At 29.7% G+C, this 26,828-nt stretch overlaps 1 protein-coding gene and 1 long non-coding RNA gene across 11 annotated transcripts; one reads left to right on the top strand and one right to left on the bottom strand.

The window, feature by feature from the left end:
- Positions 1 to 26,016, top strand: LOC128392281 (nitric oxide synthase, salivary gland-like). 2 transcript variants are annotated; one of them, XM_053352285.1, is made up of 13 exons: positions 1 to 516; positions 625 to 993; positions 2,513 to 2,604; positions 8,408 to 8,555; positions 9,731 to 9,870; positions 10,212 to 10,386; positions 15,780 to 16,076; positions 18,025 to 18,264; positions 18,384 to 18,556; positions 20,349 to 20,477; positions 21,327 to 21,404; positions 22,390 to 22,724; positions 23,180 to 26,016. In XM_053352285.1, exons 1-13 carry the CDS (start codon positions 430 to 432, stop codon positions 25,294 to 25,296), a joined length of 4,380 nt encoding a protein of 1,459 aa, XP_053208260.1. In that variant the 5' UTR covers positions 1 to 429; the 3' UTR covers positions 25,297 to 26,016. The 2 variants fall into 2 exon arrangements, with proteins under 2 accessions (XP_053208260.1, XP_053208269.1); XM_053352294.1 differs by lacking the exons at positions 20,349 to 20,477; positions 21,327 to 21,404 and adding an exon at positions 19,546 to 19,656.
- Positions 16,037 to 22,428, bottom strand: LOC128392318 (uncharacterized). 9 transcript variants are annotated; one of them, XR_008325978.1, is made up of 9 exons: positions 22,287 to 22,428; positions 21,938 to 22,085; positions 21,682 to 21,835; positions 21,495 to 21,586; positions 20,161 to 21,383; positions 19,938 to 20,089; positions 19,674 to 19,782; positions 16,746 to 18,272; positions 16,040 to 16,175 (listed from the first exon to the last, which is right to left on the bottom strand). It is a non-coding gene; the product is annotated as an uncharacterized LOC128392318 (long non-coding RNA). The 9 variants fall into 9 exon arrangements; XR_008325981.1 differs by having other exon boundaries at positions 19,938 to 21,383; positions 21,495 to 21,627; positions 21,678 to 21,835; XR_008325984.1 differs by having other exon boundaries at positions 19,938 to 21,383; positions 21,575 to 21,627; positions 21,678 to 21,835.
- Positions 26,017 to 26,828: the final 812 nt, after the last annotated feature.

Raw genomic sequence — 26,828 nt, 5'->3', positions numbered from 1 at the left:
AATTGCTTTAAGAGTGAGTGTTGGGCACTTTTTTTACTGTTATATGTGCTTTCCTTGCGAAGATTGGATTCATTGGAGAAAATTTTTTTCCAAACTCTCAAACAAGAAAAGTTCTGAGTTCTCATTATTTCGTCCACCCTGTTTTTACCTTCATCCACACTCTCTGTGTGTATCTATCTGTCTTTCTCTCTCTCTTTCTCTTTCTTTCCTTCCATTCATTTCATTCCTGTGGGTTCTCAGGTTCAGTGTTTTGTGTGTATGTGAATATATCCATTGATTAGGAACATGAAGTTCTGAACTTATTTCCTTCATCTCAGAATCAATTGATTCTTATTTTTAGTGTTATTTGTTTTTCCACCAAAAATCAAAAAACTATTTCTCATTTTTTTTTCTTCTTCTTCTGAACAATTAATCAATCACCAAATCATCATGAATAATAAAAGTAAACCCTACAAGTTGAACAATGTCTCAACTGGATCATCAAGTGTTGATACACTTTACCAAACGGCGATTGAGGTAAGTCCAACGATCGATAAACTTTGACCTGAAATTTTTTCTCTTTTTTTAAAAAAAATTCGAATTTTAAAAAATCATTTCGTTTCTTTCTCTTGTGTCGCGATTCAGAGTGTCCACTGTGAACCCAAACTATGTACTGGTTCATTGATGAGACACAAATTAACTTCATCCTCATCTTCATCTTGTCCTCTCTCTAATTCATCATCATCATCATCAACAACAACAGCAACAACAATTAAACACCGACGAACCGATGATGAGCTACTTTGTCATGCGAAAAATTTTCTCGATCAATATTATACATCAATTAAACGTCATAACTCACCCGCTCACATTGAGAGATGGACACAGGTCAGTTCATCGATAGCCAAACATGGCACCTATCAGTTGAAAGAGACCGAACTCATCTTCGGTGCCAAATTGGCCTGGAGAAACGCTTCAAGGTGTATCGGTCGAATCCAATGGTCAAAACTACAGGTAAGAAAAAAAAAAGCTCGAATCATTCAAACTCGACCAATACAGCCAAAGAGAGAGAGAGAGAGAGAGAGAGAGACTAAGGTGAACTTGATTAGTTTTAATTACTATGATTAACTTTGATTTTATTGAAAAATATTAAATCAATTGCTAACCTTTGGATGATGTGAGCTAATTGTTTGATTTTTCATTTCTTCAAACAATTAACTGATCAAGGTTTTTCAAGGTTACTTTTTTCATGATCTAATTCAAGGTTGATCATCACCCCCTTGCAACAATTAACCTTTGAACTTAATTGTTTCAAGTTAATCGTTGTCTCCTTCAATATTAATTCAGTATTGGTTGATTATCAGTTGATAAATTTGATAATTAGATTGATAATTGTCTGATAACCAAAAAAAAAAGAAACCAAATGTGAAAATGTAACTATGATAATCAATTGGAAATGATTTAATTGTTATCAGTTTGATTTCGCTGATTATGATAACAATTAAACAGTAAAAATTGATTGTAATTGAAATTAAATCACGTCAACATAGTAATAGTTAGATGAAGATATTATGTAATTGATAATCAGTCAGTAGTTTTTTTTTTGCTTTATGTAAAGAAGCAAATCAACAATTAGTTAATTGCTGAGTTGATATGATTAAGAAAAAAATTTCTTCCTACTTTACTAATAGTTAATACGTTGATTGTTTAATCAAATTGTTAGCGGATGTACTTGATTATTGAAAAACCTCACAACACAATCGGTTTAATTAGTTAGGAAGGTAAATTGTTGTCGTAATTGATTTATAACAATTTCCAATTGATTAAATCAATGACAACGACAATGTAATTTAGAGTTCAACTAAATCAATGGATAATTACATAATTAATTAGCTTCATTCTCAATGTGATTAACAAATTCACTTGAAAATTAATCATAACTTTTGACAATAAAGTAAATATCATGTTTGATTATTCGTAATGATTAGTGATTAAAATTGATTAACGTTTAGGATTCTGTTTGATTAATTAACTCGGTTAATCAATATTACACATTAATTATTATTATATAATTAAGTAAATACAAAGTGATCAAGTTTTGTATTTGTTTTTTAAACCTAAAGAGACACAAAAAACAATGAACAAAAAAAAAGTTTGATCATCTCTCTCGTAAAGTTGATTACAATTAGTTAATCATACAATCAACCTGAAGCAATCAAGTAAGTAAGTAAGTAAAGTCATTGTATTATTGAGTAATTAAATCTAATCATTTCAACTTACAATTGAGTAGATTAATTAACCAATATTCAAGTAGTTTAAGTGATTACATCAAATTGGATAATACAAAAAATCATCACCGATCAGGATGATGATCAAAGAGTTGGTGAAGAAAAAGAGAAATGATTAAGTTAATTGTGATGAATTTAATGTTCGTCATAATCAAGTTGATAGAATGAGAGAATAAATAATAAGCAATTAAAATCGATTGTGAGCTTAATTCGCTCTTTTTTTGTTCTCTTTCGAATTTTTTTAGGTTTTCGATGTTCGAACTGCAACAACGGCCAAGGAAATGTTCGATGCAATTTGTAATCACATTAAATACGCAACCAATAAAGGAAATTTAAGGTAATTAACTTTTTCTTCTAATTGTTGAATAAGTGTGATGATTAAATTGAATTCGTTGATTGCATGATAATGATTGGTAATCGATAAGAAAATGATTTGAAACTTTGTGTTGAAGTTTTTTAGTTGTCAGTTGAATCGAGTCTCACTCAATCAGAGGAGAGATTTTTTTTTTCCTCACCTTCGATTTACTTGATTGTTACAATTTGAATCTTTGATTATACCTCATGAAAATCTTGGTGGTACAGAGTGATGAAGAAGATGATGATGATCGGATGATAGAAAGAAAAAAAAACTCTCTTCAGGTGATGAATCTCTTTGGGTTTTGTCAATGAAAACGACACATCACAAATCTCTCATGAAATGAAAAAGATTTTATCATCTCTTTCTCACTCGTCATCATATTTACATCTAAGCTTTTTCGAGGTATTATCATCATCATCATCATCATCTTGATTCTCATGAAGACAATCAGAGTTATTCGAGTTCGAAGTGAGGAAAAAGAACCAAAGTTCTGTCTTGATTAAGTTCGAGAGGGAGAAAAAAGTTTTTTTTTGTTCTCCATTCATTCAACATTAATCATCTTCAAATTTGAATTGATGGATGAAAATGAATCAGAGTAGGAGGAGATGGTGATGATCATGAATTTCATGATAATCATGATGAATATTGTCTTGTTGACAGTTGAAATCTTTATCATGATTGTAATTCAATTGTGTGCATGATATTCAAGATTCAGATTAATCCTCATTTTTGTTTTAACTTGTATTCTATTATTAATATTATATGACCCACCCACTGAATCTTGATCACAATTTAATTTAACATTTCAATCATTTTCTCAATCAAAAACTGATCATTATCTTGATCAAGAACTTTTCAAGTTTTTTTTTCTCATTCACTTCTCATGTTGTATACCTTGAATTTCATATTGTTTCAATGATGAATAAATTTATAAATAGTATCAATTGTAAAATCTATTTCTAACCATGATGATAGTTATCATGATGATCTGATATCCTCAGTGAAGGAAATAGTTTATATTACCCTGAAAATCATATGAAAAAAAATATTCAATTGTGTCAATCAAATTGGAAATGAAATAAATTTGGAATCACAATTATTAGTTATCATTGATTCATAATTACTCATGATTCTAATTTCAATGAGTAGATTTCATGATATCGGAAGTTATTGAAATTTAGGGAAACAAATTTCTCTCTCCTCTATTTCTTGGAATTGAAAATTTTCCTCTCATGGTGATGTGATCCTTTGAGCATGATAACCATTAGAATTGCTCAGGAAAACTATATCAGAACTTTTTCTCTATCCTATAAATGGGAAGACGAAAAATTCTGTTCTAATGAATAAAAGTGATATTCTTTGTGTATGTGTCTCTCTCTCTCTCATCAGAATCTCCAATCAACAATTCAGGTTCGAACTCAACTTTGCTAAGATTTGGAACCTTTTTCTCCCCCCAGTCCACAATAGACAGAAAAAATGATTTCATTTCATGATGAATTCATGATAATTGTTATATTACTAGAGTGATTATTACATAGAAAGTGAGAGAGAGAGAGAGAAAAGTTGATGAATTATCATGAGAGATTGAAACTGAACCATTGGGAAGCCTTAAGGTGTATTCATGTTGATGCTCATGTAGCAAAACGATAATGTCTCTTACAACTGAACAATTAGAGTTCATGATAATTAACAAATAGAATGTGATTATTACGAGAAAATGATGATGATGATTGTTATTTGTTGGAAATTTTTGGAATCTTTCAACTCAGACTTCACATTTAAACGATTCGAAACTTTTATCTTGGAAATTTTTCTCCATCATCATGGAAAAAGATTTTATATCGATAATCTTATATGTCTTATTGAAGATGATCAGAAAGATGAGAATGAGAATGAAATTACTCAGGAAAAAATGTTGATATCTCATGAGGGAGTTTTTCATCCTGATTTCATGAAGATGAATTAAGAATTGAACAAGATGATTCCCTGGATTCCATCAACTTTTCATCTTCTTTTATCAACATTTCAATATGATATTGTGTCTACTGATTGTTGTTACCTGAACAATTTGTTGACCATAAAAGATACATGATCAATTCGTATGTCTCATGTAATAATAACACAACTTTTTTTCTTATATTTTTCACTTGAAAATCCATGATAATTATCGTGGTTTCGTTTGATAGTTTTACAACTTTAATATCATCATGAAAAGTTTAAGATATTGCAACTGAATTTGATGGAATCAAAAATGAAGAAGGAAAGATTTTTTTTTCTTCATTCTTTTTAAATGTAATGAACAATTTCTGATCATGAAGGTGAACATGATGATATTAACTTTAAACTGTTCCAACCACAATACTGAATTTATATTTATCCTCAGTTTCCATGGTTATCTGTCAGTTTTCATTGAGTTTCGATTCCCATGTAAGAACTTTTTTCTTTTTTCTGTTTGGAGTTTTTTTCTATTCCTCTTGTTGTTTCATTGAAATTTAAATCTCTCATTTGGTTGAGTCTTTTAATTTAATCACAATCAACAGTTGAACTAAATTGGTCTGAATCTACTTTGTAAGTCAATTAATTAGCTAATTGTTGGAGAAGATTGGTAAAAGTTGATTAGGTGAAATTTCAATGATGATTCATTGCAATTGCAATTGAATTGAGTAATTATTATCATGAACTTTACAGAGATGCCCTTAAGTGTTTTCAACGTTTGGGTGATGATAAAAATAACAATTAACTAAATTGTTACTAACTATTAGTTGATTTTTTTATCGTTCAAATAAAATCCATACGATTCAGCAAAATTTTCATGATGATTTACTAAAATTAGACTCAAATCTCAGAACTTTGAATTCTGATCTTCATGATAATCTGATGAATCCCTTGAAAACTTTACTACTAACTAACTAAAGATTAACTCATTGTTTACAATCAGTTAATTGTCCAAATATCAATAAGTATATTTGATCAACTGTTATTATCAATGAGCTTAATCAGATTTTGACACAATCAACAATCATTTTAAACAATCAACTTGATTGTGATTGATTGATTTAGTTTCTCTCGTTGGACAATCAGGCTCAACAATCAACAATTGATGATTAAATTTTGTCAATTTGTTTTGTTTTTTTCTTTAAGCAATCAAATTAATGTCCAATGTGTAAATCATTTTTCATTTTTGTTGATTGTTACAAAGTTAATTAAACGGTTTGCTTGATGATTGATTCAAAATTGAAACTGAATTAAAACACAATCAAATCTAATTTATAAACTTTGAACCTTAAACACAATCAAAAAAAAATAAGGATAAATAAACTAACACTTTTGCAAAGGCAATTTGAATTGTTGATTAGCCTTAAGCTATATTACCATTTGATTATCAAATCCAATTGCCTTTTCACTCAAGCAATTTATTGATTGTTGAAGGTTCTTAAAGATATAAGCTAATTGTACTATTATTATTGCAACAATTTGATTGTAATTGTTGTTCCCAGTTTAATCAATAGGTATGATTATTATGTGTTTTTTTTTCATTAACATTGAAAATCTTAATTGTATTCCAGTTAATTGTTTACCTTTGTTGTTGTTGTTGTTATTTGAGAGTTGATTAAACTCTCAATATATTTATCTAATTGTTATAATCATGACAATGTCATCTTGGATGTTTAATTGTATCAATCATTTTGATTATCAACTTTAATAAAAGTTTAAGGCTAAATGATGATGAATATAAGATGAAAAAAGTTAATTGTTGTTGGTTAATTCATGTGAAAAGTTAATTGCTTTTCTCTTAAATCAAATTAACATTGTTTATCTTTAAGGTTGATGATGTATTACAATTAATATCACTATCATCATGCTAATCTAATAATTATCTAATTATGAATTGACTGTTTATCATGAAGATGAAAATGATTAGGTATTAATATCTCAATCCATCAGATGATTGAGATTGTTAACTTTTTGGTTGTTCATCAGCAGATAATGATGATTAAGATGATGATAACAATTGATTAAAGTCAAGTCATGATTTGTTGATAAGCCATTTAGTTGGTCACAGGATTGAAATCCCATGTGGATTTAACTGATTTCCCTGAAAAAAAAAGTTCCAAATCTTTTTGTTTCTCACGTTTTTGTTCATAATACTGTATATATGTTGAGTTCACATGGTCACTACTGGTCAGTCTGAGTCTCTTTTTGAAAAATTTCCAATGTTTCTATTTTTCTTAACATTTGATTGCTCTTGTTCCTGTCATCAGAATCAATAGTATTTAGAAATGAGATAGAAATTAAAAACTGCACGAGTTGATTGTCTACAACTTTTTCTTAACGATGATTTACTCTCGAATCTGAAATTATTGATCTAATTCTTAGGTTTCGATTTGTTGTTCTGTCAGTAATTGAGATTCCAATGAGATAGTAATTCAAAGTAATAATATGTTTCCTTGATAATTGTCACCCTGCTGAGTCTGTTGAACAGAAATGAACTCAACCCATCGGTGTTAAAGCTGAATCAGAATTGAAACATTGGTGGTGAACTTTTTAGATTCCATAGAAAGAGAGATAGAGAGAGGATGAAATGATTATCATGATGGAAATTGCGATTCCAAGTTGATAAGTGATTCCAATTTAATCTCGGAAGTTGAATCTCGAATATATGAAAATGTGTTTGTTCATGATGTTCATGATGATGATGAGAAATCATGATAATAATCACCATGATGAACTCAAGTTGGACTTTGATGACCATTGGATAATTATCATGATCCTCAACTACTAAATGGATAATAAGGTTAATTCAGGGGAAAAGTTGATTCTCTCTTATTTGTTATCTTGTGAATGATTCTAAAGATAAACTTGAGAAATGATAATATAAATAAGAGAGAAAAGATTCTATGTAACAATTAACTTTTCTTGAAACATTTCCAACTAATACCGTTAATCATTTCCGTTTCCGTGTAATGAATTTATAAAGATAAATATTACCACTATCATGTTGATCTCTCTCATGAAATTTATTGACTCAATCACTTTGTTTGAAATCAATTGCTATCTCTCACTAAACCAATTCTAATAACAAACTAACTATATACAACACCACCCACAGATTATATTGGTGTATATAAATAACAATTGAATACCCACCATGAGGTGTAAAGGAGGTATTGGTGATGAAAAACATTACCATGAAGGGATAATGATAATATCATATAATGTACATGAATCCTAAGAAATGAATATCAAATTTTTATATATAAATGTTCAATCAATTGACATTATCATGAATGAAGAAAAATAAAACTTTTCCTCCAGAGTTTTCAACCAGAATTGATGATATTTGAAATGATCTCAATATGATAATAATGGTAATTGATAATATTATTTATTGAATGTGAATCCATGACGCTGGTCACCATGATGACCGATAATATGTTTAAATGAATACATGAAAAGAAAATTTCTTTTTCCATTTCGATTTTGTAAAAACAAAATTCTATCAAGAAATTCAGAATCTTTTTATAAGAAAAAAAGAAATCAACTCTGAATTTGTTCAGAACTTTTCCCCCTGTTACCTCATAAGAGCTTGAAATAGAGAGAGAGAGAGAGAGAGAGAGATATTGTTTTGAATCAGTTCTTTATTCTATCATGAACTGAAACAACATTTGAAACTTTTTCTTGAATCATGATAACGATGAATCAGTGAGAAAGTTTTTCTCGAATTTTTTTTCCGATTAATCTGATGATCTCTCTTTCAATCTTTCTCTCCCTTTATATTTAGATCAGCGATTACGATCTTTCCACAACGAACAAGAGATGCTCCTGATTTCAGAATTTGGAATCAACAATTAATTTCGTACGCTGGTTATCATGATCCCGATAGACCTGGACACATAATTGGAGATCCGATTAACGTTGAATTTACTCAGGTACGTACACACGTTAAATACCCTGAAAATATAGATCATGATGAACAGAATCATCTTCTCATTATCTTCCGGAGAGAGAGAGAGAGAGAGGAAAATTTGACAACATTATCATGACAAGAATCTTATTCAGAACTTTTTCCATGGAGAAAATTTTTTTCCACTTCTTCTTTCACAGAACTTTGAGTTTTCTAATTTAAAATGAGAATTCTTGTTAATCTACATTATTATCATGGTGATTATCATTATAATGATTATCTTTCTCTCTCTCACACTCTCTCTCAATTACTCACTAGATGATGAAGATAACTTTAATTCTTAGAACTTTTCAGAAAGAAATCGAAAAAAAAAGAAAAACGAATTTTTTTCACAACTTTGAATTGGAAATCATTGATTCGGATGATTTTCAATGATTCCTTCCGCTCACCTTGAGTTATACACTTTTCATCATTCATATTAACATCTTCATCTTTGTCATCATCATCCTTATCATCATCACCTCAAGTTGACAATTGAATAATTTTTATATTATTGACTCATGATGGTGATGATCATGGTGATGATAATGTTACCTGAACTAGTGGTTGATTGTTGCTTTCAACAATTGAATTGAATTGTTGATTTTCAACTGAACAATTTACCTTGAACTTATTGATTTATATAAATAAATTAACCTCAACAATTTAAGTTAAACTTTAATAGACAAATTAACCTGCTATTTAAACATGATATTGATTACAATTAAATCAACAATTAAATTGATCCGTTGATTCAAAATTTAATGAATTAAATGAAATTTTACTCTGTAAACAATTAACAAGTTTACATGAGGATAAAGTTAATTGTTTGGTGAACAATTAAAACAAACAAACGGTCAATATAAACTAATGGGTTAATTGTTGGTGACCATTTGATTGTTAATCTTCAAGTTGTAACAATAAAGAGACAAAACAATTAATGATAAAATAGTCAAAGTTAATTCAGTGAAATCTAATTATCGTAATTAATAGATTACCTGATTAGATGAGCTAAATTGTCAATTAATCTTGATAGAAAATCACATATAAAATAAGAAACAAATGTAATTGTTAAATCGTGATCATTGTTAACAACAATTAAGAGAAGCAATTTACTGACCAACCAGAAAATTAACTAATTCTTTTCTTCTGAATTTTCAGCTTTGTATTAATCTCGGCTGGAAACCACCACGAACTAATTGGGACATTTTGCCGATCGTTGTTTCGGCCTCAGGCCAAGATCCACAGTTATTCGTTATCCCGGAAGAACTCGTACTTCGAGTGCCATTGGAACATCCTAAGTAAGTAATAATAATAATAATCGAAATCGAAGAAGAAAAAAAGAAAACGAAAAAGAAAATAATCGAAAACAATTCGATGGACAATCAAATACAAAAGGAAAATCATAATCATATCACAATCAAGAACAACAATTAGATGACACATATTATTAAACATGAACAATAATAATCATGTTCAATTGTTATCAGGTAGCCAAAGAATTAGAAGAAAATTAATCAACACGATTTACTTTTGATTATCGTAGTCGATTCAACTGATTGACCATTTGATGACCATTTTGTTTTCTTTCTCCCATCATTTTGTTAACTTAACCTCTTTCTCTCTCATAACTGACCAATAGTTTCAAATGGTTTGCTGACCTTCAACTTCAATGGTATTCAGTTCCTGCCCAGTCCAATATGCTATTTGATGTTGGTGGTATTGAATTTCCTGCTGCCCCATTTTCAGGCTGGTACATGGTAACTGAAATTGCATGTAGGGATTTATGTGATCCTAATAGATACAATATACTTAAGGTAAGTGGTAGTGGACATTCACTGACCAATACATGAATACAACTCAATTTATCACACAAGTATTAATATAATGATAACAAATTGATCACTTTGATTGGGAAATTTTAATATCATTGTTGAAATCTATTATTACTCTTATGTGTTTACCTGTTAAACTGATTTGATTTAATTTGTAATTAAGATGAGTAACAATTGATTTTTACTCTATCATGATCATTATCATTTGATTTAAATTGTAAATATTTTAATATTTAATTTCCGTTAATATTATTGATATTTAGATGATGATGAATTGTGAAACTTTTGATTTAGTTGTTTCTTGATTGTTATTAATAACACGATTGTTTGAATGTTATTCTTATTGATTGTTGTTGATTGTGATACAATTAAGAATATAATTTAACATAAATGTTACTTTGATTTCCTATTCAATTGGGAAAATGATTACCTTTGGATTCTGAGGAAAACTTTTTTTTTCTTATTTTTTCCTCATGGATATTCACTAGATTTCCAGGGTAAATGTTCATGTTCATGGTGACAGGTTTTATATTATCTTCATCTTCTCATGAGAAAATGTATATTTGTAATAATTTGTTAGAATTTTTGTTTTTTTTCGAATAATCAGAAAATTCGAGCAACAGAATTATAATATTTGAAGTTATGAGTATTCTTTTCATTGAGTGAAAAAGATAATCGGATAACCTGTAATGAGAAAAAGTGAATGAATGAATATCATGGAAAAGGTGATTTTCTATTTTTGTCTAATTCTAATTTCGAAAAGTTGTTCGAACTTTTCTGTTCCTTCTAAATTTTAAGGTGAATCAAAAATTCTGATTCTGGTGTAAGATTCATGGTGAAAGTTATACTCCTGTGAACTGATATTTTCCATGTGAATACTATCACCATATTTCCGTTTCATCTACTTCCGTATCCGATTTTGATTAGAACTTTTTTTCTTCCAGTTTTTTCTGTAAATTGTTTAAACTTTCAATAAATTAGATTTCTCTTTAATTACTACAAAAAATAAAGGTACAATGATTAAACTGTTCTTTGGGTGATTGTTAATCGTGTCCCTTGACTGTTGACCAATGAATTATGATTCTGATTCAGATCATGAACTTGAAACGATTTTTACCTCGAACCCATTGGATTAAGATTAAACTTTTTTTTTTCTCATGATGATAAATGGATTGAGATTGAGATTAAATTGTGACCATTACGAAAAATAAACTGGACATGAAGAAGTAAAAAAAAAATGTCAACATAATCAATGGTTAAGGATAATCTTTACTACTAAATCAGAATCATGAAGTAAAATATTGAGTTTCAAGGTTTTCATCATGAACTGAATTAAAGTTGATGATGATGATTATGAAGTAACAATTTAATTGTTGTAACATTTTGTTTCATTTGAGTTGATCTTTGAAAATAAATGATAACTTATAAAAGTTATCATTTGACATGGAATCAAATCTAATTGTTATCGATTTAACAATTGATTTAATTGTTACTATCGTTGGAAAAATAATTTGATGATCAAGTAGCTTATGATTGAAAATTGGTTAATTGTTGATTGTGAATATTTTTCTATATTTGTAATATTTGATCAATTAACTTTGAATTTTTCAATCTAGTCCAAGGATAATTGTAATTGTTTTAAATTTCAATCAATTATCATAACAATTAACTTGTTACCACTTAGAGTAAATTAAATAATGAAAGTTAATTAATTAGCTAATTAAAAAAAAATTTGAAAAAGGAAAAAGGATAAATCAAATTATTTGATGACAATTAACTTTAAATTGTGATTTGAGTTACCATTGAATTGTTGAATATCAATCATGTTCATTTAAAGTGATCAGTTTAATTGTTTGTCTATGTTAGAGTTAAATGAATGTTAATCATAATTGATTAGTTGATTATTTCCATGAATAAATATCATGAAGAAACATGAACATTTCCTGAGTGTTTTTGTTTTGCTCAGAACTTTTTTTATTTACTCCATCTCAATATTTTGCCTTCGGAGTTGAATCTTGATCAGAATCATGGTGATGATGAAATGGGAATGATTTTTGTTCAGTCATGATGATTGATTGGATTTGAATGATTGACCATTCATTCATTCAAGTGGCTATGATGATGGTGACTCTTTAAATAGCCTTTTGATGATTGCTGACCATTAAGTTGTTGACAAGACAATTGAAGGTACACAAATGAAGACAGAGAAAGAGACAGAGAGATAAGTGTACTCTCACTGATGGTGAGTAAAAAGTAAGTGTATCAGATGATGAAGATAAAAGTGAGAAGAGAGAAATAGATGAGAAAAATGTTCCAAAAACAAGAAGAAACTATCGAATCAAGTAAATTGTTTTCGAAGGTCCAAAATTCTGGTTGCAATGTTTTCCACTTAATCATCTGAGTTTCACCAATCAAGTTGTGAATCAATCCATTGATTAGTTATTATCTTTTCAATACAATAGGAACAACAAGTTTTAATCACTGACCATTTACCTTTTAACTTTTTTTTTTGCTGACCATTTCCCATCCACATCTCTTATCATTATTGTATCCAAAGTAATTATAATCATCGATGGATTTCAATTAGTTTTCAATTGTATCAACAACAACAACGATTTTTGTATCTTACGATTTTCATTCATATCATTTTCATAAATGGTTTACACAAACCACTGACCATTAGTTTGGACAATGGTCAGTTATTATTATCTGTTAATGGATTTCAATTTTTACTCCAATATTTTTATTTCTCTCTGTAAACTATTTACACTAACACCTAAGACTTTTTGGTGTTGATACACTGAACTTTTATTATCATGAACATAAGATTAAATTGACTGTATATGGATTCAGTTGAATCATTTAGACTCAGTCCATTTGATGATGATAATTTATCCAATACAATGTGTTACAAAAACGATTAGGGTGGCACAAAAAAAAGAGCTCCAACCCCACCTATCTACCTGAACAGTGTTTATATCAGAATATCATTTTATATTTAACAGGCAGGAAAATGATTATCATGGTGATGTAAATATTGAAATTGATTTCAATTCTGTTGATGATGATGATCGTGTTTGCTATTCAAGACACATACAAACATTGAAGTTAATCAATATATTTTATACCCTGAATATCAAATGATCATGATGATATTGAATCAATTCTGAAAATGATATTGTTCAGCATTTTCATGAGGGAGGGTGAAATATCTCTCTCTCTCTCTCTCTCTCTCTCTCTCTCTCTCTCTGTATGATTAAGAAATCTTGATTTTCCTCTGCTGATCAATATGAGAAACCATGTTAACAATTAGTTGAAACAATTGATTTAATTGTCTTTTCATTTCTCTACCTTGTTCACCCCTGCGGGTATTTGATTGTTACCTTTAATTGTTGATTTAGTCGAGTAAAAAAATGAATGGTCACTTTGGGTTTGGTCATTTATGATAATGAAATCATTTGCTAGGTGGATAGATGATTGGTGAAGAAGGAGAGAAAAATATTCGACAAAGAATAAGAAAAAAAAAGAAAGTTCTAACTGGAAATTTTCGTTTTCCCCTGAAGGTAATATTATGGAAAATGAGAACTTTTTGAATAAAAATCAAGAATCTTTTTGATTTTTCTCGATTCCAAGATAAGTTTTTCTTTTCCTGACCAGAACTTTTATCAGAATTGTTCATTTACCTATCATGAGACAAATGAGATTAACATGATAAATGAACAGATGAGTAAACTTTTGATAAGTAAATGTCATTGATTATATTAATATGATAACAATGAGAGATAATTAATTGTAACTGAAATGAAGAGATATAAATTGTTGATAATCAAACACTGATTGTTTGGAAAGGTGTAACTAAGTTGGAGATGTGAGTTTCTCATGATATTCAGGTTATTGTATAATCATAATGATCATGACAGAAAGTCAATGATTGAAATTGAATCCAAGGGAAATTAGTATATTGAGTAAAAGTTTTTCATAGAAAATGAATTCAGGATAAAGTTGAGGCTCATCATCATCTATACCAAAGGTAGAGGGAGGAAAGAGAGAGAGAGAGAGACAGAGGGAGAGTGAATGATAAGATGGGAGGAATTGATTGGTTATATGTACATGTGAATTGGATGATGATGAGGATGATGAAAACCACTTTGAATTTCATTAATGAACAAAGGTATTTGCTTGTAAAAACCTTAAAGGATTTATATTATATCTCTGTGTGTATGTTACCTTTGGATAAAAGTCAATAATATTATAACAATAACAACAACATTGGAAGTGAGGTTTTCATCATGTTGATGGAGGAAAAGAGAGAGCGGAATGCATGATGATGATGAGGAAGAGAGTAAGATGAAATATTCGACGAAAGAAAATTCTTTCTTTCTCTCTCTCTCTCTTCATGAGCATCTTCCTACTTCCTCATCCTTCTCATGTTTTCCTCATAGTTACAACATGGTAATAACATGATAAGATGAACACAACGATGAACATATTTGGTTTATTAAGACCATTGTACCTTGTAAATCTTCATCATCCACCCTCAACCTACCACTTCCTTGTTCCCTCTCTCTCTCCCGCCTCAGTCTCTACCAACCACCCACTCTCATGATAACATTAACTCGAGTGATTTTCATAAACATGGAGCATATTCAATTGATTCATCATCTTCTAAATTTAAATATATTGTTTCAATCTCATCTTCTTGCATCTCGTTTATTTATCATCTTGCATCAAGATGATAATCATCATTTATTGTATTATAATGATAAGTCTAATTTCTTGAGATTCTTGTAACTGATTATCATCATGATCGTCATCTAATATCATCTTCAGGGTTAACATGGTAATCAGGGGAAAAGATCAACTTTGATAACTTTTACTGATAATCAACATTTTCACTAGACTTGATCTTCAATGTTTATTGTCCACTTTATATATAATCACTTAAGAAACTTACCCACCCCCTCAGTCAACTGTCCACTCCCTTGATTGTCAACTATATCCTCTTATTATCATCCAATGGTCAAGCCAAAAAGTAAACAAGATGGACAATCATCTGATTATCAACTGAATCTTGATACTTTTATACTGTCAGAATTTTATTCAATTATATCATAGAAATCAAACAACAATTAGAAAAGAAGAAAAAAATTGTCCAACTGATGATTAAGCTTTTATTTTAATTCTCATTAATTGTTGATTAGGAAGAAGAAGAAGAAGAAAAAAGTTCTAAAAGTTTGAGATGATGAAAAAAGTTTTCGAAAGAAACTTTTTCTTGATCTGTCATCATTATTGTTGTTGTGATAATTTGATTAAATCCAATATGATTAGTCTAATCTGATTAATTGTTTTCTAATTGTTCTTGTTTATATATAAAGACGGTTGCTGATAAAATGGGACTAGATACCCGATCCAATATGACCTTATGGAAAGACGCTGCTCTCGTTGAGGTTAATCGAGCGGTAATTGATTCATTTCATAAACTTGGAGTGACCATTGTTGACCATCATACTGCCGCTGAATCATTCATGAAACACCTTGAAAATGAACAAAGACTTCGAGGTGGATGTCCAGCTGATTGGGTGTGGATAGTACCACCCACAGGCGGAAGTTTAACTCCAGTTTTCCACCAGGAAATGTTGGATTATCGTTTAAAACCAAGCTTTGAATATCAGGTAATTTATTTTATCACAAAATCCATGAAAACAACAATCTACTCAACCGATTGTTGCATATTAATAACATTGTCTTTACGATTCCAATTAATATCATTTCTGAATGAGCATTGTTACCATGATGAATTTCATGAATAGTAAAAGATAAAAAAAAAGGTTACTGATGATGATTATGATTGTTAATTACTACAATTCAGTGCATTGGAAATGTTAATTGTCTCTTGATTACTGGGGGTTTTGCTATTGTTGAATAGAGTAAAAGTTAATTGTGATTAATATCTTCACTTGGGAGGTTTAAGAGCTACAAATCTGAATAACAAGTTAATCAGCAATGAAATTTATCCAGGTAAATATTGTATTAGTGATCATTGTTTAGTAATTGATTAGATGGAGGAAAAAAAATCTCAAATGATCAGATAATCAGCAATTAGCCTGAAAAAACTGTCAGAATGTTAATTAATATCAATTTAAAATACTTTTGGGACTAATAAGGAAAGAAAAAGAAAAACAATTTTCAAATCTTTTTCTATGCCAATGGTCAGTTGGTTGATTCTTGACCCTGATCAACAATTATATTCATTATTCAGCTTTACAATCAGTGTAAATTATCAACACAATTAGATGAAAATATATCATTTCAATGATAATGATTACGATCTTCACATTTACCTGAACATTTCTTGTCTCATCTTATTGTCCATATACTGACCATAGTCCGAGGGAAATAACATCTTATGTTATATATAATTTCCTTGTTTTTTTTCATATTGTTCTGATTCTTGTTTTTCATCATCATGATGACAATCTGATGATGATGATGATGAACATCATCATCTATTATCGTGACTTCCGGGGATCCTTTTTATTTCCTATTCTTGTACCATTACATGTATTCAGCGGATTCGTTTATGTTTCAAGTGTATCTTCATGAAAATTGAGTCAAAATGTTGATTGTAATCATCAACTTGATTATATTTTATGATGATAATAAATGATTAAGTCAATAATCAGTTGATTGTCAAGGTTTATTATTATCATGAGCAAATAATAATAATAACAATCGATTACAACTTAATTTTTGTTTACAATAAAACACAAATTGATTAACTATTTCTATCTGATAATTTGTTGTTCTAATTAATCACTAATTTTTTTCAACAATTAGTTATTCAAAGTTAATTACTGTCCCAAAATTAGTTAATATATTTACATTTCAATGTCTCTTTTGTGATAATTAAATGGCTTGGAATTGACAAAGAGAATAATTGAAAGTTGAAACAATTAAGGTTTCAGTCTATTCTTTGTCCATGTAAATACATTTGATTGTTGTAAAGTTGAAATATTAACTTGATTGTTGAAAGAAATTGTAATAATAATAATCATCATCATCATTAACTTAATCATTACAATTAAAACTCCCCAGTAAAAGTTGATTATATTCATGATATGATGAGATGGAAGAAAAAAAAACTTCCAAAAGACAATGTATATAAAACTATGGAGGAAAATTTTGTTAACTTGAATAGGGGAAAAAAAGTTCATCATCATGAAATTGTAACATGAATAGAAAATGAAAATTTCAGATCTTATCATGAAAATTTTAGCGAGTTTTTTTTTCAACGTTATTTTTCATGGCTAAACAACGAATGAATCTGCAGGTTGATTAACCACAAAATATGATAATGGTTAAGAGTTAATGTTAACCATGGAAATAAAAAATGATTCCCCTGGAAATTCATGATGTTCATGATAATCTTAATGTATAACAGAATTTGAAGAGAAAACTAAACTTTTATCATTCTTAGAACAGAAGAAAATATTTTCTCCACCATAGTTTCAATTGTTGTTCTTTTATATCTCATTGTATTGACCATCTCTCTCTCTCTCTCTCTCTCTCTCTCTCTCTCTCTCTCTTAATAATGGTCATTATCATGATGACCATTCACAGGAACCAGCATGGAGATTACATTCTTGGAATATCTCACCGAATGGTGAAAAATCGATGATTCAAGGTCGAAAGAAAAAGTTCAAAGAAATCGCTCGAGCAGTCAAGTTCACTTCTAATCTGTTCGGCAAAGCTTTGTCCAAGCGGGTCAAGGCCACAATACTTTATGCAACGGAAACGGGAAGATCCGAAGAATATGCTAAAAGATTGGAGCAAATATTTTCCTTTGCATTCAATGTAACGGTAAATATCTGAGAAAGAGAAAGAAACAAAATTGAATGAATATTTATTGTCTTTTTCTCTATTTGTTTTTTTTATACTTTTTGTACTATTATCGAAAATATAATTTTCTCTACTCTCAGGTCATGCCAATGGATTCTTATGATATTTTCCAATTGGAACATGAAACCCTCCTTCTAACTGTTACCTCCACTTTCGGTAATGGTGATCCACCCGAAAATGGTGAATCTTTTGCACGACAATTACAAGCAATTAAGGTTACCGGAGATACTACTCCTGATATAGAAAGTGTCAGGTAACACAAACTTATACACTCTCATCTTATACTTAAATTTGATTGTCCACTCAACAGATCAACTAATCATCATCATCATCAACATGACAAAATGTTAATATATCACATTGAGGAAGAGACGGAAAAAAAATATTTATGATATATTGTCACATTTTCTTAGTATTATTATCATTTCATGACGATGATGATGATATTTCAATCTAGTAATTAACTCATGATTATCGTTAACCGTTCAAAGAGTTAATATTTATACTATCGAGTTGAGTTTCAATTGGACAATTAACTTTTAATTATCAATGTTTATTTTTGTTTATTTGTTTTTTGTTTAATTGTTTTCGTGGGCTGATTTTTGTTTGTTTTTCAATTCCATGAATTCAGGATATGAGATTGAAAGTCAACATGAAATCAGATCAGATAAATAGGTGACATAATTGACAGAGAGGAAGTAAAAAAAACTAGTTGAATACTGAAAAAAAAGTTCAATGGTAAACAAAATAATAACCATAATATTGAGCGTTGAATTGATTGAACATTATGATTATCATGAAGATGATTCCTAAAATTAAGCTCACCATGAATATCATCAACATTGATTTATTCAGTTTCAATGATGATTCACAAGTGAAACCAAAATATTATCCAAAAACAATAAGATAACATCAATAATGATCCAAGTAAAGTAAATTATTGAAACAGTTATAAAAAAAACTCTCTGATTGTTTAATCATTGATGATAATCAATCAAATAATCAATGATAATAGGAAAACAACACAATTCAAATAGGTAGAAAATATTAATAAGTTTAGAGTCAGAATTTGAAAGATTATCTTTTCCAATAGAAGTAACAAAAACAAACTATTCTCAAACTTTCATATTCATCTCTCTCTCTCTCTCTCTCTTTCTCTCATCATTCTCATCGTTTTCTCCCTGATAAAATGCTGATCTAACATGATAACGGTAATAATAATGTTGATAAACTCTACCCCAGGAGTGTATCAACATCTTTATTACGTATATCAACATTGGGTTCATACGAAGGACGAGAAACCCCTCCGAATGATATTGGATCTTCACAAATTGGACCTTTAAGTAATATAAGGTATTGATCATACTTACAATTAAGTAACAATTAAATATTGACAATTAATAATTCACAAGCATTTAAACCATATAAAACTCGATATATTAATATCATTGTTGATAGTTAATATATTAAATATTGATTCTAAGAAGGAGGAGAAGAAGGGAAAAAATTAAAAGTTGATCAGTTGAAACTTTCTTTTCACCATCATTTGAAATATATATCATGATATATATACAATATTAATGGGTGGAAAAACGGAAACAGGAAATAACTGTAAGGAAAATTGTAATTCTTACCCTTGGGATATATATATCATATCTAAAGTTAATAGTTACTAATATTATCCGCTTAATGTCAATTAATTTGTCTTGTTCAATTTTTGGGTTAAACTTTTTTTTTGGTAATAATAATTGTGTCCATCAAGTGTCCAATATAAGACTTTGATTGTCTGTGTGTAATCAAATAAGAGATTGATTTATGTTAATTGTTATTGGATGATAGGAATTATTATATAATTACTGTCCAAATGAGTGAGTCAGGTTAAAATAAGTTTCTCTTGTGTCCATTTTCAACGTTATCGTTTATCATCCGGTTTGGTGGTGTTGAAGATTTTCTTGATCTCTTTTCATGTTTGATTGTTGATTGTTGATGATGATAATCAAATGATAATGATTATGTGTGTATGTATATTACACTAAAATCAACAGTATACATAATGGAAACTCATTGGAATTGGAGAAGCTTAAATTGGAATCTGATGTAACATCAAAGATAATACTTGAAGATGGTAAACTCCTTAAGGAAAGTGATTTCAAGAAAACGGAAATCACCAAAAGGTATTACATTCGAATCCTCATCCTTTCTGTTTCCTCCTTTTAACATTTTCTCCACTGGTGGGGGTTCACCTTTCCTTGGTTTTCCTCTCTCTCTCTTGTTTTCTCCATCTCTTCCATATTTTTACCTTCGCCATCAAAAGCATCACCATCATCATCTTCATCATCTTCATCATTTTCTTTGATCATCAATCTTTCATAGAGGATGAATATTCAAAGAGGGTGGAAAGAGAGTGTTGGATGTTGATGGAGAGTTGATGATGGTGATGGTGGGGTGTAACTGCCTTCTTCCTGTTTACATGTATTATCGTCACCATTGATTGATGTCAATTCTTTGATTCATAATAAGCATAATAAGAAACCTGGTAACAAGTATTATTATTATGTATTTTGTTTATCATTGATTTTTTTTTATTATCATCATCACCTCCTCCTATTGATGATTATATTGTTGTTAACTTCATTATTAGCTCCCTCTGTCTCTTCATCAGCATCATCCATTGTTAATACTGTTAATGATTCAATCATTTGGCAGAAAATGTTTCTTGGCATCAATTCATGGACCTTTTTTTTAACCATTGTTGTTATATGAACATAATTGTTGATGATGTCGATGTCGATGGTGTTGCGATGTTACCGTTATTATTATGGTTTAATCAATGATCAACATTATGATTATTTTTTCGCTTCATTTAACAGCTAATTAGAAAAAGGAAGAAGGCAAATTACATTGATTTTTTCCATCCTCTACCATATATTGTTTTTTTTATTCGATTTGCATGATATTATTTTTATCCTTATTTTTTTCTCCCTCTCTTTCTTATCAATGGTCATCACTTTCTCCGTTCTCAGTGAAAGTTCATTACAATCCAATGGTCACTTCACCTCCTACCAAGCGTATAAACAATTCTGCCGGAGTAAAAGACGAAGGTGAGAAAGTAGCAAAATTAATCAAGTCTATGTAATAATATTAAGAGACAACAATTAACTGTGTCAATGAGTAAAAGTCAATGTCAATACTCATTCGTGTCCATTTGGTTTCTCTTGATAATCTTTAATTGTTGTTTATGTTTATCTCTAATTTTTTTTTATCCACTCACATGGCTTTTAATCTAGATTTAAGAAGAAGGCAAAAAGAAAAGAAAAAGAAAAACTAAATTAACTCAATTAAATATTAATACACTTAATTATTATTATACATACTTACTCTCGTCTATAACAATTATAACAATTAAGTATTTATGTTGGTTAAATCCTTCAAACTCTTGATCAAAGGTAAAAACTCATCACTTTGTTTTTATATCATTTGATGTAACGGATTAAGATATCCAAGGTCACTATTATAACTGTAAAGATTAAGTCTAAAAAAGTACAGAGAAAAGTAAATGATTAAAAATTTATAATCAATGATAAATTGTTATTGTTATTGTAAATTGTTGTAATCGTTAATATAATACTTACACAGGTGAATCCCTTTACTATTGATAATATATACTTCTGGGTAAGACAACATTTATTATCCAATGTTTTTATTATGGTAACTTGAGTTAATTGAACAAGAATTAATTGATTGATTGGAAAAGCGAAATTGGTAAACACAAATCCAAATATCTGTGTAATTATATTCAAATGAAAGGAAGAAGAAAAAAAAAGTTACTCAAGTTAATTACAAGTACAAAGGCCTAAGAAAATCAACCTTGATTTCTTTCAATCTAATCCAAACAACCGAGTCAATATTTAATTGTTTAGATGTTTGTTTTCATGTTTTTCCATGTTGGTAATTATATAAATACAAAATGACCATTTACTGACCTTAATTTTTGTTATTGTTCTTTTCTTTTCCTTCCTTATTTATTTGGTTGATGTTTTGGTCTTTGACCATTTCCATTTTGATTTGGGTCTTGATTTACTTTAGGTTTGCTGTTTTCGGTCTTGGGTCATCAGCTTATCCAAATTTTTGTGCTTTCGCCAAGTATCTTGATAATATGTTGGGTGAATTAGGTGGTGAGAGGATATTTAAACTGGTCACTGGTGATGAATTATGTGGTCAAGAGCAATCATTTAATCAATGGTCAAAAGATGTTTTCGCTGAGGCTTGTAATGTTTTCTGTTTATCTGATGAGATAAACATGAATGATGTTATGAAAACGGCAACACTTAAACCTAAAACATGGTCAGTCCAAAGTGTTAAACTGGTGCCTTTAACTGTTACCCCAAATGGCCCTAAATCATTAACTGATACATCTAAAGGTAAGAATTAAAATACAATTTAAAATCAAATGACCGTTAAAATGTAAATATAGAATTTGGAAGAAAACAAAAAACCACTTACCTTATATTACATTAAGATTATGAATCGTTTGAGTTTTATTTGTTTTATCTCACCAGAAAAACACACAGTAAGATGGTAATTTAATATTCTCCTGATAACAATTAAGATTAATGAATAGAAACAAACAAATTTAGTAGATTAAATTTAAAAGATAATCAAGATTGGAGATTAGCTTTTTTTTGGTAATTAATTTTTTCTTCATTAAAACTTATCCATCGAATTAATTTGTCGCCATCTATTGGCCTTCGATTCAATTTTCTTCAAAGGGTTGACAATGATTCTTGTTAATTGTTGATCTTTTCATTTGAAATTTGACTTTTCTTTTCTAATTTAAATTTTAATTGTTTTTTTATTCTCTCTGCTCTCTTTGCAGCTCTTGCCAAAAGCTCTAATCGAAAGGTGATTCCCTTCCGTTTGGTCTCAACGGTTGCTCTTCATAAAGGAGGTGATAAACAACGACAAACAATAAGAGTTATTCTTGAATTGGATAAACAATATCAGTCGAAATTGTTAGCGGATCAATCATCATCAGTGTCATCATCTTCTTCTACATCATCACAAACAGTAACAACAACAACAATCGGACAGCAACAAAATGGTCACATAACGATTAAACCGCCAAAGAATAAGCAACAAGAATCAACCAGCGATTTCTCATTAGCTTATTCTCCTGGTGATCATTTGGGTATTTTTCCAGAAAATTCACCAACCCTGGTTAAAGGGATTCGATCACGTTTGAATAAGATTGACTTTACCACAGTCTATCAAATTATGGTTCGTAAATCGGGCGATGATAATTCCAGTGGTTCCAATGATGAATATGCTCCACATGAAAAGTTACCTTGTTGTTCAATGGAAGAAGCTTTAACCCGTTACCTTGACATTACCACACCTCCAACTCAACAATTATTAAGTTTATTAACTGCTTTTTGTAAGGACAATGGTCAGAAAAGTTTAATGGAGAAACTGGCAAATGATAGTGAACGTTATGAGGAATGGAAAGCTCATCAATATCCAAATTTATTGGAACTTTTAACTCAATTTGATTCACTTGATCCTCCACCGGAAATCATCTTAACCCAACTTCCTATTCTTCAACCTCGATTCTATTCAATCTCATCTTCCAATAAATATTACACTTGGACATCATCGAAATCATCATCGTCATCATCATCATCACTTCCCACGAAAACAACAATAACATCGAGTAACAACATTAATAACAATCTAATCAACAGCAATAATATTTCATCATCTTCTTCATCTTCTTCTACCGGTACTTTAACTGTACAAAATTCTGTATCAACCAATGGTCACTCTCCAATTTCATCAGCTGAAAATTCATCTTCATCATTTCTCATTGATCCTTCATCTGTTGTTGATATAACCGGAAGCCCTCGAAGACCGGGAACCCTTTATAAAGATTCAACTCTAAGTCTGTTTAGTTTGTTTTCCAAATTTACTGGATTTGAGACAAGTAATCACAATAATACCTCAAGCAATCAACATCATCACCATCAGAATCAATCTGCAATTAATAATACAACCAATTATCTTAATAATTACAATAACAATTCATCTTCCAAGAGTAACAATAATATTATCAACAACAACAATAATAACAATAACAATAATAATAATAATAATAATAAGGAAAAGTCAATTGACTTTAATAATAAGCAAATTATTACCAAAACCAATCAAGTAATCGGATCAATTAATGAAAAAACAACGAGCACAACAATTAACACAATTGGAACCAATGTTAACCATAGTGATGAAGGTGAAACAATTAGGATTGATTTAACTGTTGCCGTTGTTAGTTATACAACCGGATCAGGAGCCCAACATTATGGGGTTTGCTCAAATTTCTTGGCCAATATTAAAGATGGACACCAAGTATATGGGTTCTTAAGAAGTGCACCAAATTTCCGTATGCCTGATGACCACTCGGCGCCCATAATTATGGTCGGACCGGGAACGGGAATCGCTCCATTCCGAGCATTTTGGCTTGAAAGATATGCCGATGGATTAACTAATCCCTCGCTTAAAAGTTCATTCGGTAAAATGTCCCTTTACTTTGGTTGTCGTTTACCTTTTATGGAGCTTTACTCAGATGAAACTCGAACCATGATGCATGAGAAAATTTTGTCCACCGTTAAAGTGGCCTATTCCAGGGTAGCTGGACAACCCAAGCGATATGTTCAAGATGAACTTCGCTCATCGGCAAAAGAGGTACTACATCAGCTGATGAAGGAGAAAGGTCACCTTTATGTTTGCGGCGATGTCTCCATGGCCGAAGGTGTCTCACAAACTTTACGCACCCTCCTCTCCGAAGCGGGTTACGAGGATCCCGACGGTGTTATTATGTACCTTCGGTCAGATAATCGTTATCATGAAGATATTTTTGGTATTACCCTGCGAACTGATGAAGTCCGTCGGAAAGGTCGTGATAATGCTTTAAATAGGAAAAGTGCTTCAACCGTTTGATCCAAATTCAATTAATATTCAAACAAAACGATTAATCAACAATCAAGAAAAATCAAAAAATCGCAAATGAAATCCAATTTCCCATAAGAGAAAAATTGTCAATTTCCAAATGATTGTTTCAGAAAAATTTTATCATTCTATTTACAATTATTACCAAATTTTAATCACTATTAATTACACAATTTAATCCTGTTAATTGTTACCCACCACCCACAAATCATTATTATTGAGAAACTTTAATTATATCCAATGGATTGGTAATTAAACACAATCAACTTAAAAAAAAGACAATTGTTTCATCTTCATCATCACCATTGCCATCAATTTATCAACAATTTAAATGCTTTTAATTGGTTGATTGTAAAATGTTAAATTTACTTTTAAATTGTTAACTGTTGTTAATTAATTATCATCAACTAATGCACATAACAAAGTTATTGGACAACCAACAAAAAAACCAATTTATCAACTTTAACCCTTATTAATTGTTATAATTATCTTAATTTTAACTATTATAACAATCAATCATACATTTAATTCAATTTGCCATTTTAATTATAAATTGATTCCTTAATCATCACACAAACAATCAGTTAATTGTTCATTTTTCTTATATCAAACTTGTTTCCAAAACAAACTTATTATTACAATCACTTTCTTTTGTTTCTGATTCATGTTAATTGCTGCAAACATTGAAACAATTAAAATGTCAAACGTTAATTAGCATTATTATGTTTAATTGATTATTCAAACTTAAATTATGACAATACAAGTAAAAAAAATCGGTTGAAATAAAGTTATGGTGTTATGCCTTTATGAGGAATTTGGATTTAAGAAATTTTTCGAAACTGTTTTCGATAGTTATCACTGATAAGATGATGAAAATGTCTTGAAGTTGATTCAAGATACTCATTTACCCACATTGTAGTGTTAATTGGTATTGGAGTTTTCAAGCAAACCAGCGTCAAGGCCAAAAGCACCAGCATGACCACAACGAGGAGCTTAAAGGCCATAACTGATACCAGGTCTTTGGCCGCCATACGTCGAACTCTGACCTTGGCCAACATTATTTTGACCAGGTCTTTGACCGCCATACGTCTGCTCAGGAATTTTATAAGCACTATCAGGTCCTCCGTTGTCATCAGAACTATTCAAATTATTAGTTGAACCGAAACATGAATACTGGAGCATCGCGAAAACATTTAAAATGAAAATCACTGAGAAAAAACATGGAAATTTAATAGTATTTTTCATATTCACCTTAATAACTTTTAAATAAACTAAAAATTATCATATAGCAATCAACTAATAGATTAGTACTAACAAAAAATAATTATAAACTCGATGTTAAAACATTGGATTTCAAACTACAAGTATAATCTATTGGAAGAAGTTTCATTTTTTATACTCAAGTTAGAAGATGATCAAATATTCAACCATCATGAATCAATTTGAAATTAGTAGATCAAACTAATGTTTACTCAGATCTATTTAGTTTGACAGCATTTGAAGAGAGTAAAATAATACATTAA

The sequence above is a fragment of the Panonychus citri genome, unplaced genomic scaffold, assembly GCF_014898815.1.
Source record: "Panonychus citri isolate SS breed McGregor unplaced genomic scaffold, ASM1489881v1 Contig00011, whole genome shotgun sequence".
NCBI lineage: Eukaryota > Metazoa > Arthropoda > Arachnida > Trombidiformes > Tetranychidae > Panonychus > Panonychus citri.
Note: the sequence above shows the minus strand (reverse complement) of the source record. Positions and strands in the feature narration are given on the sequence as shown.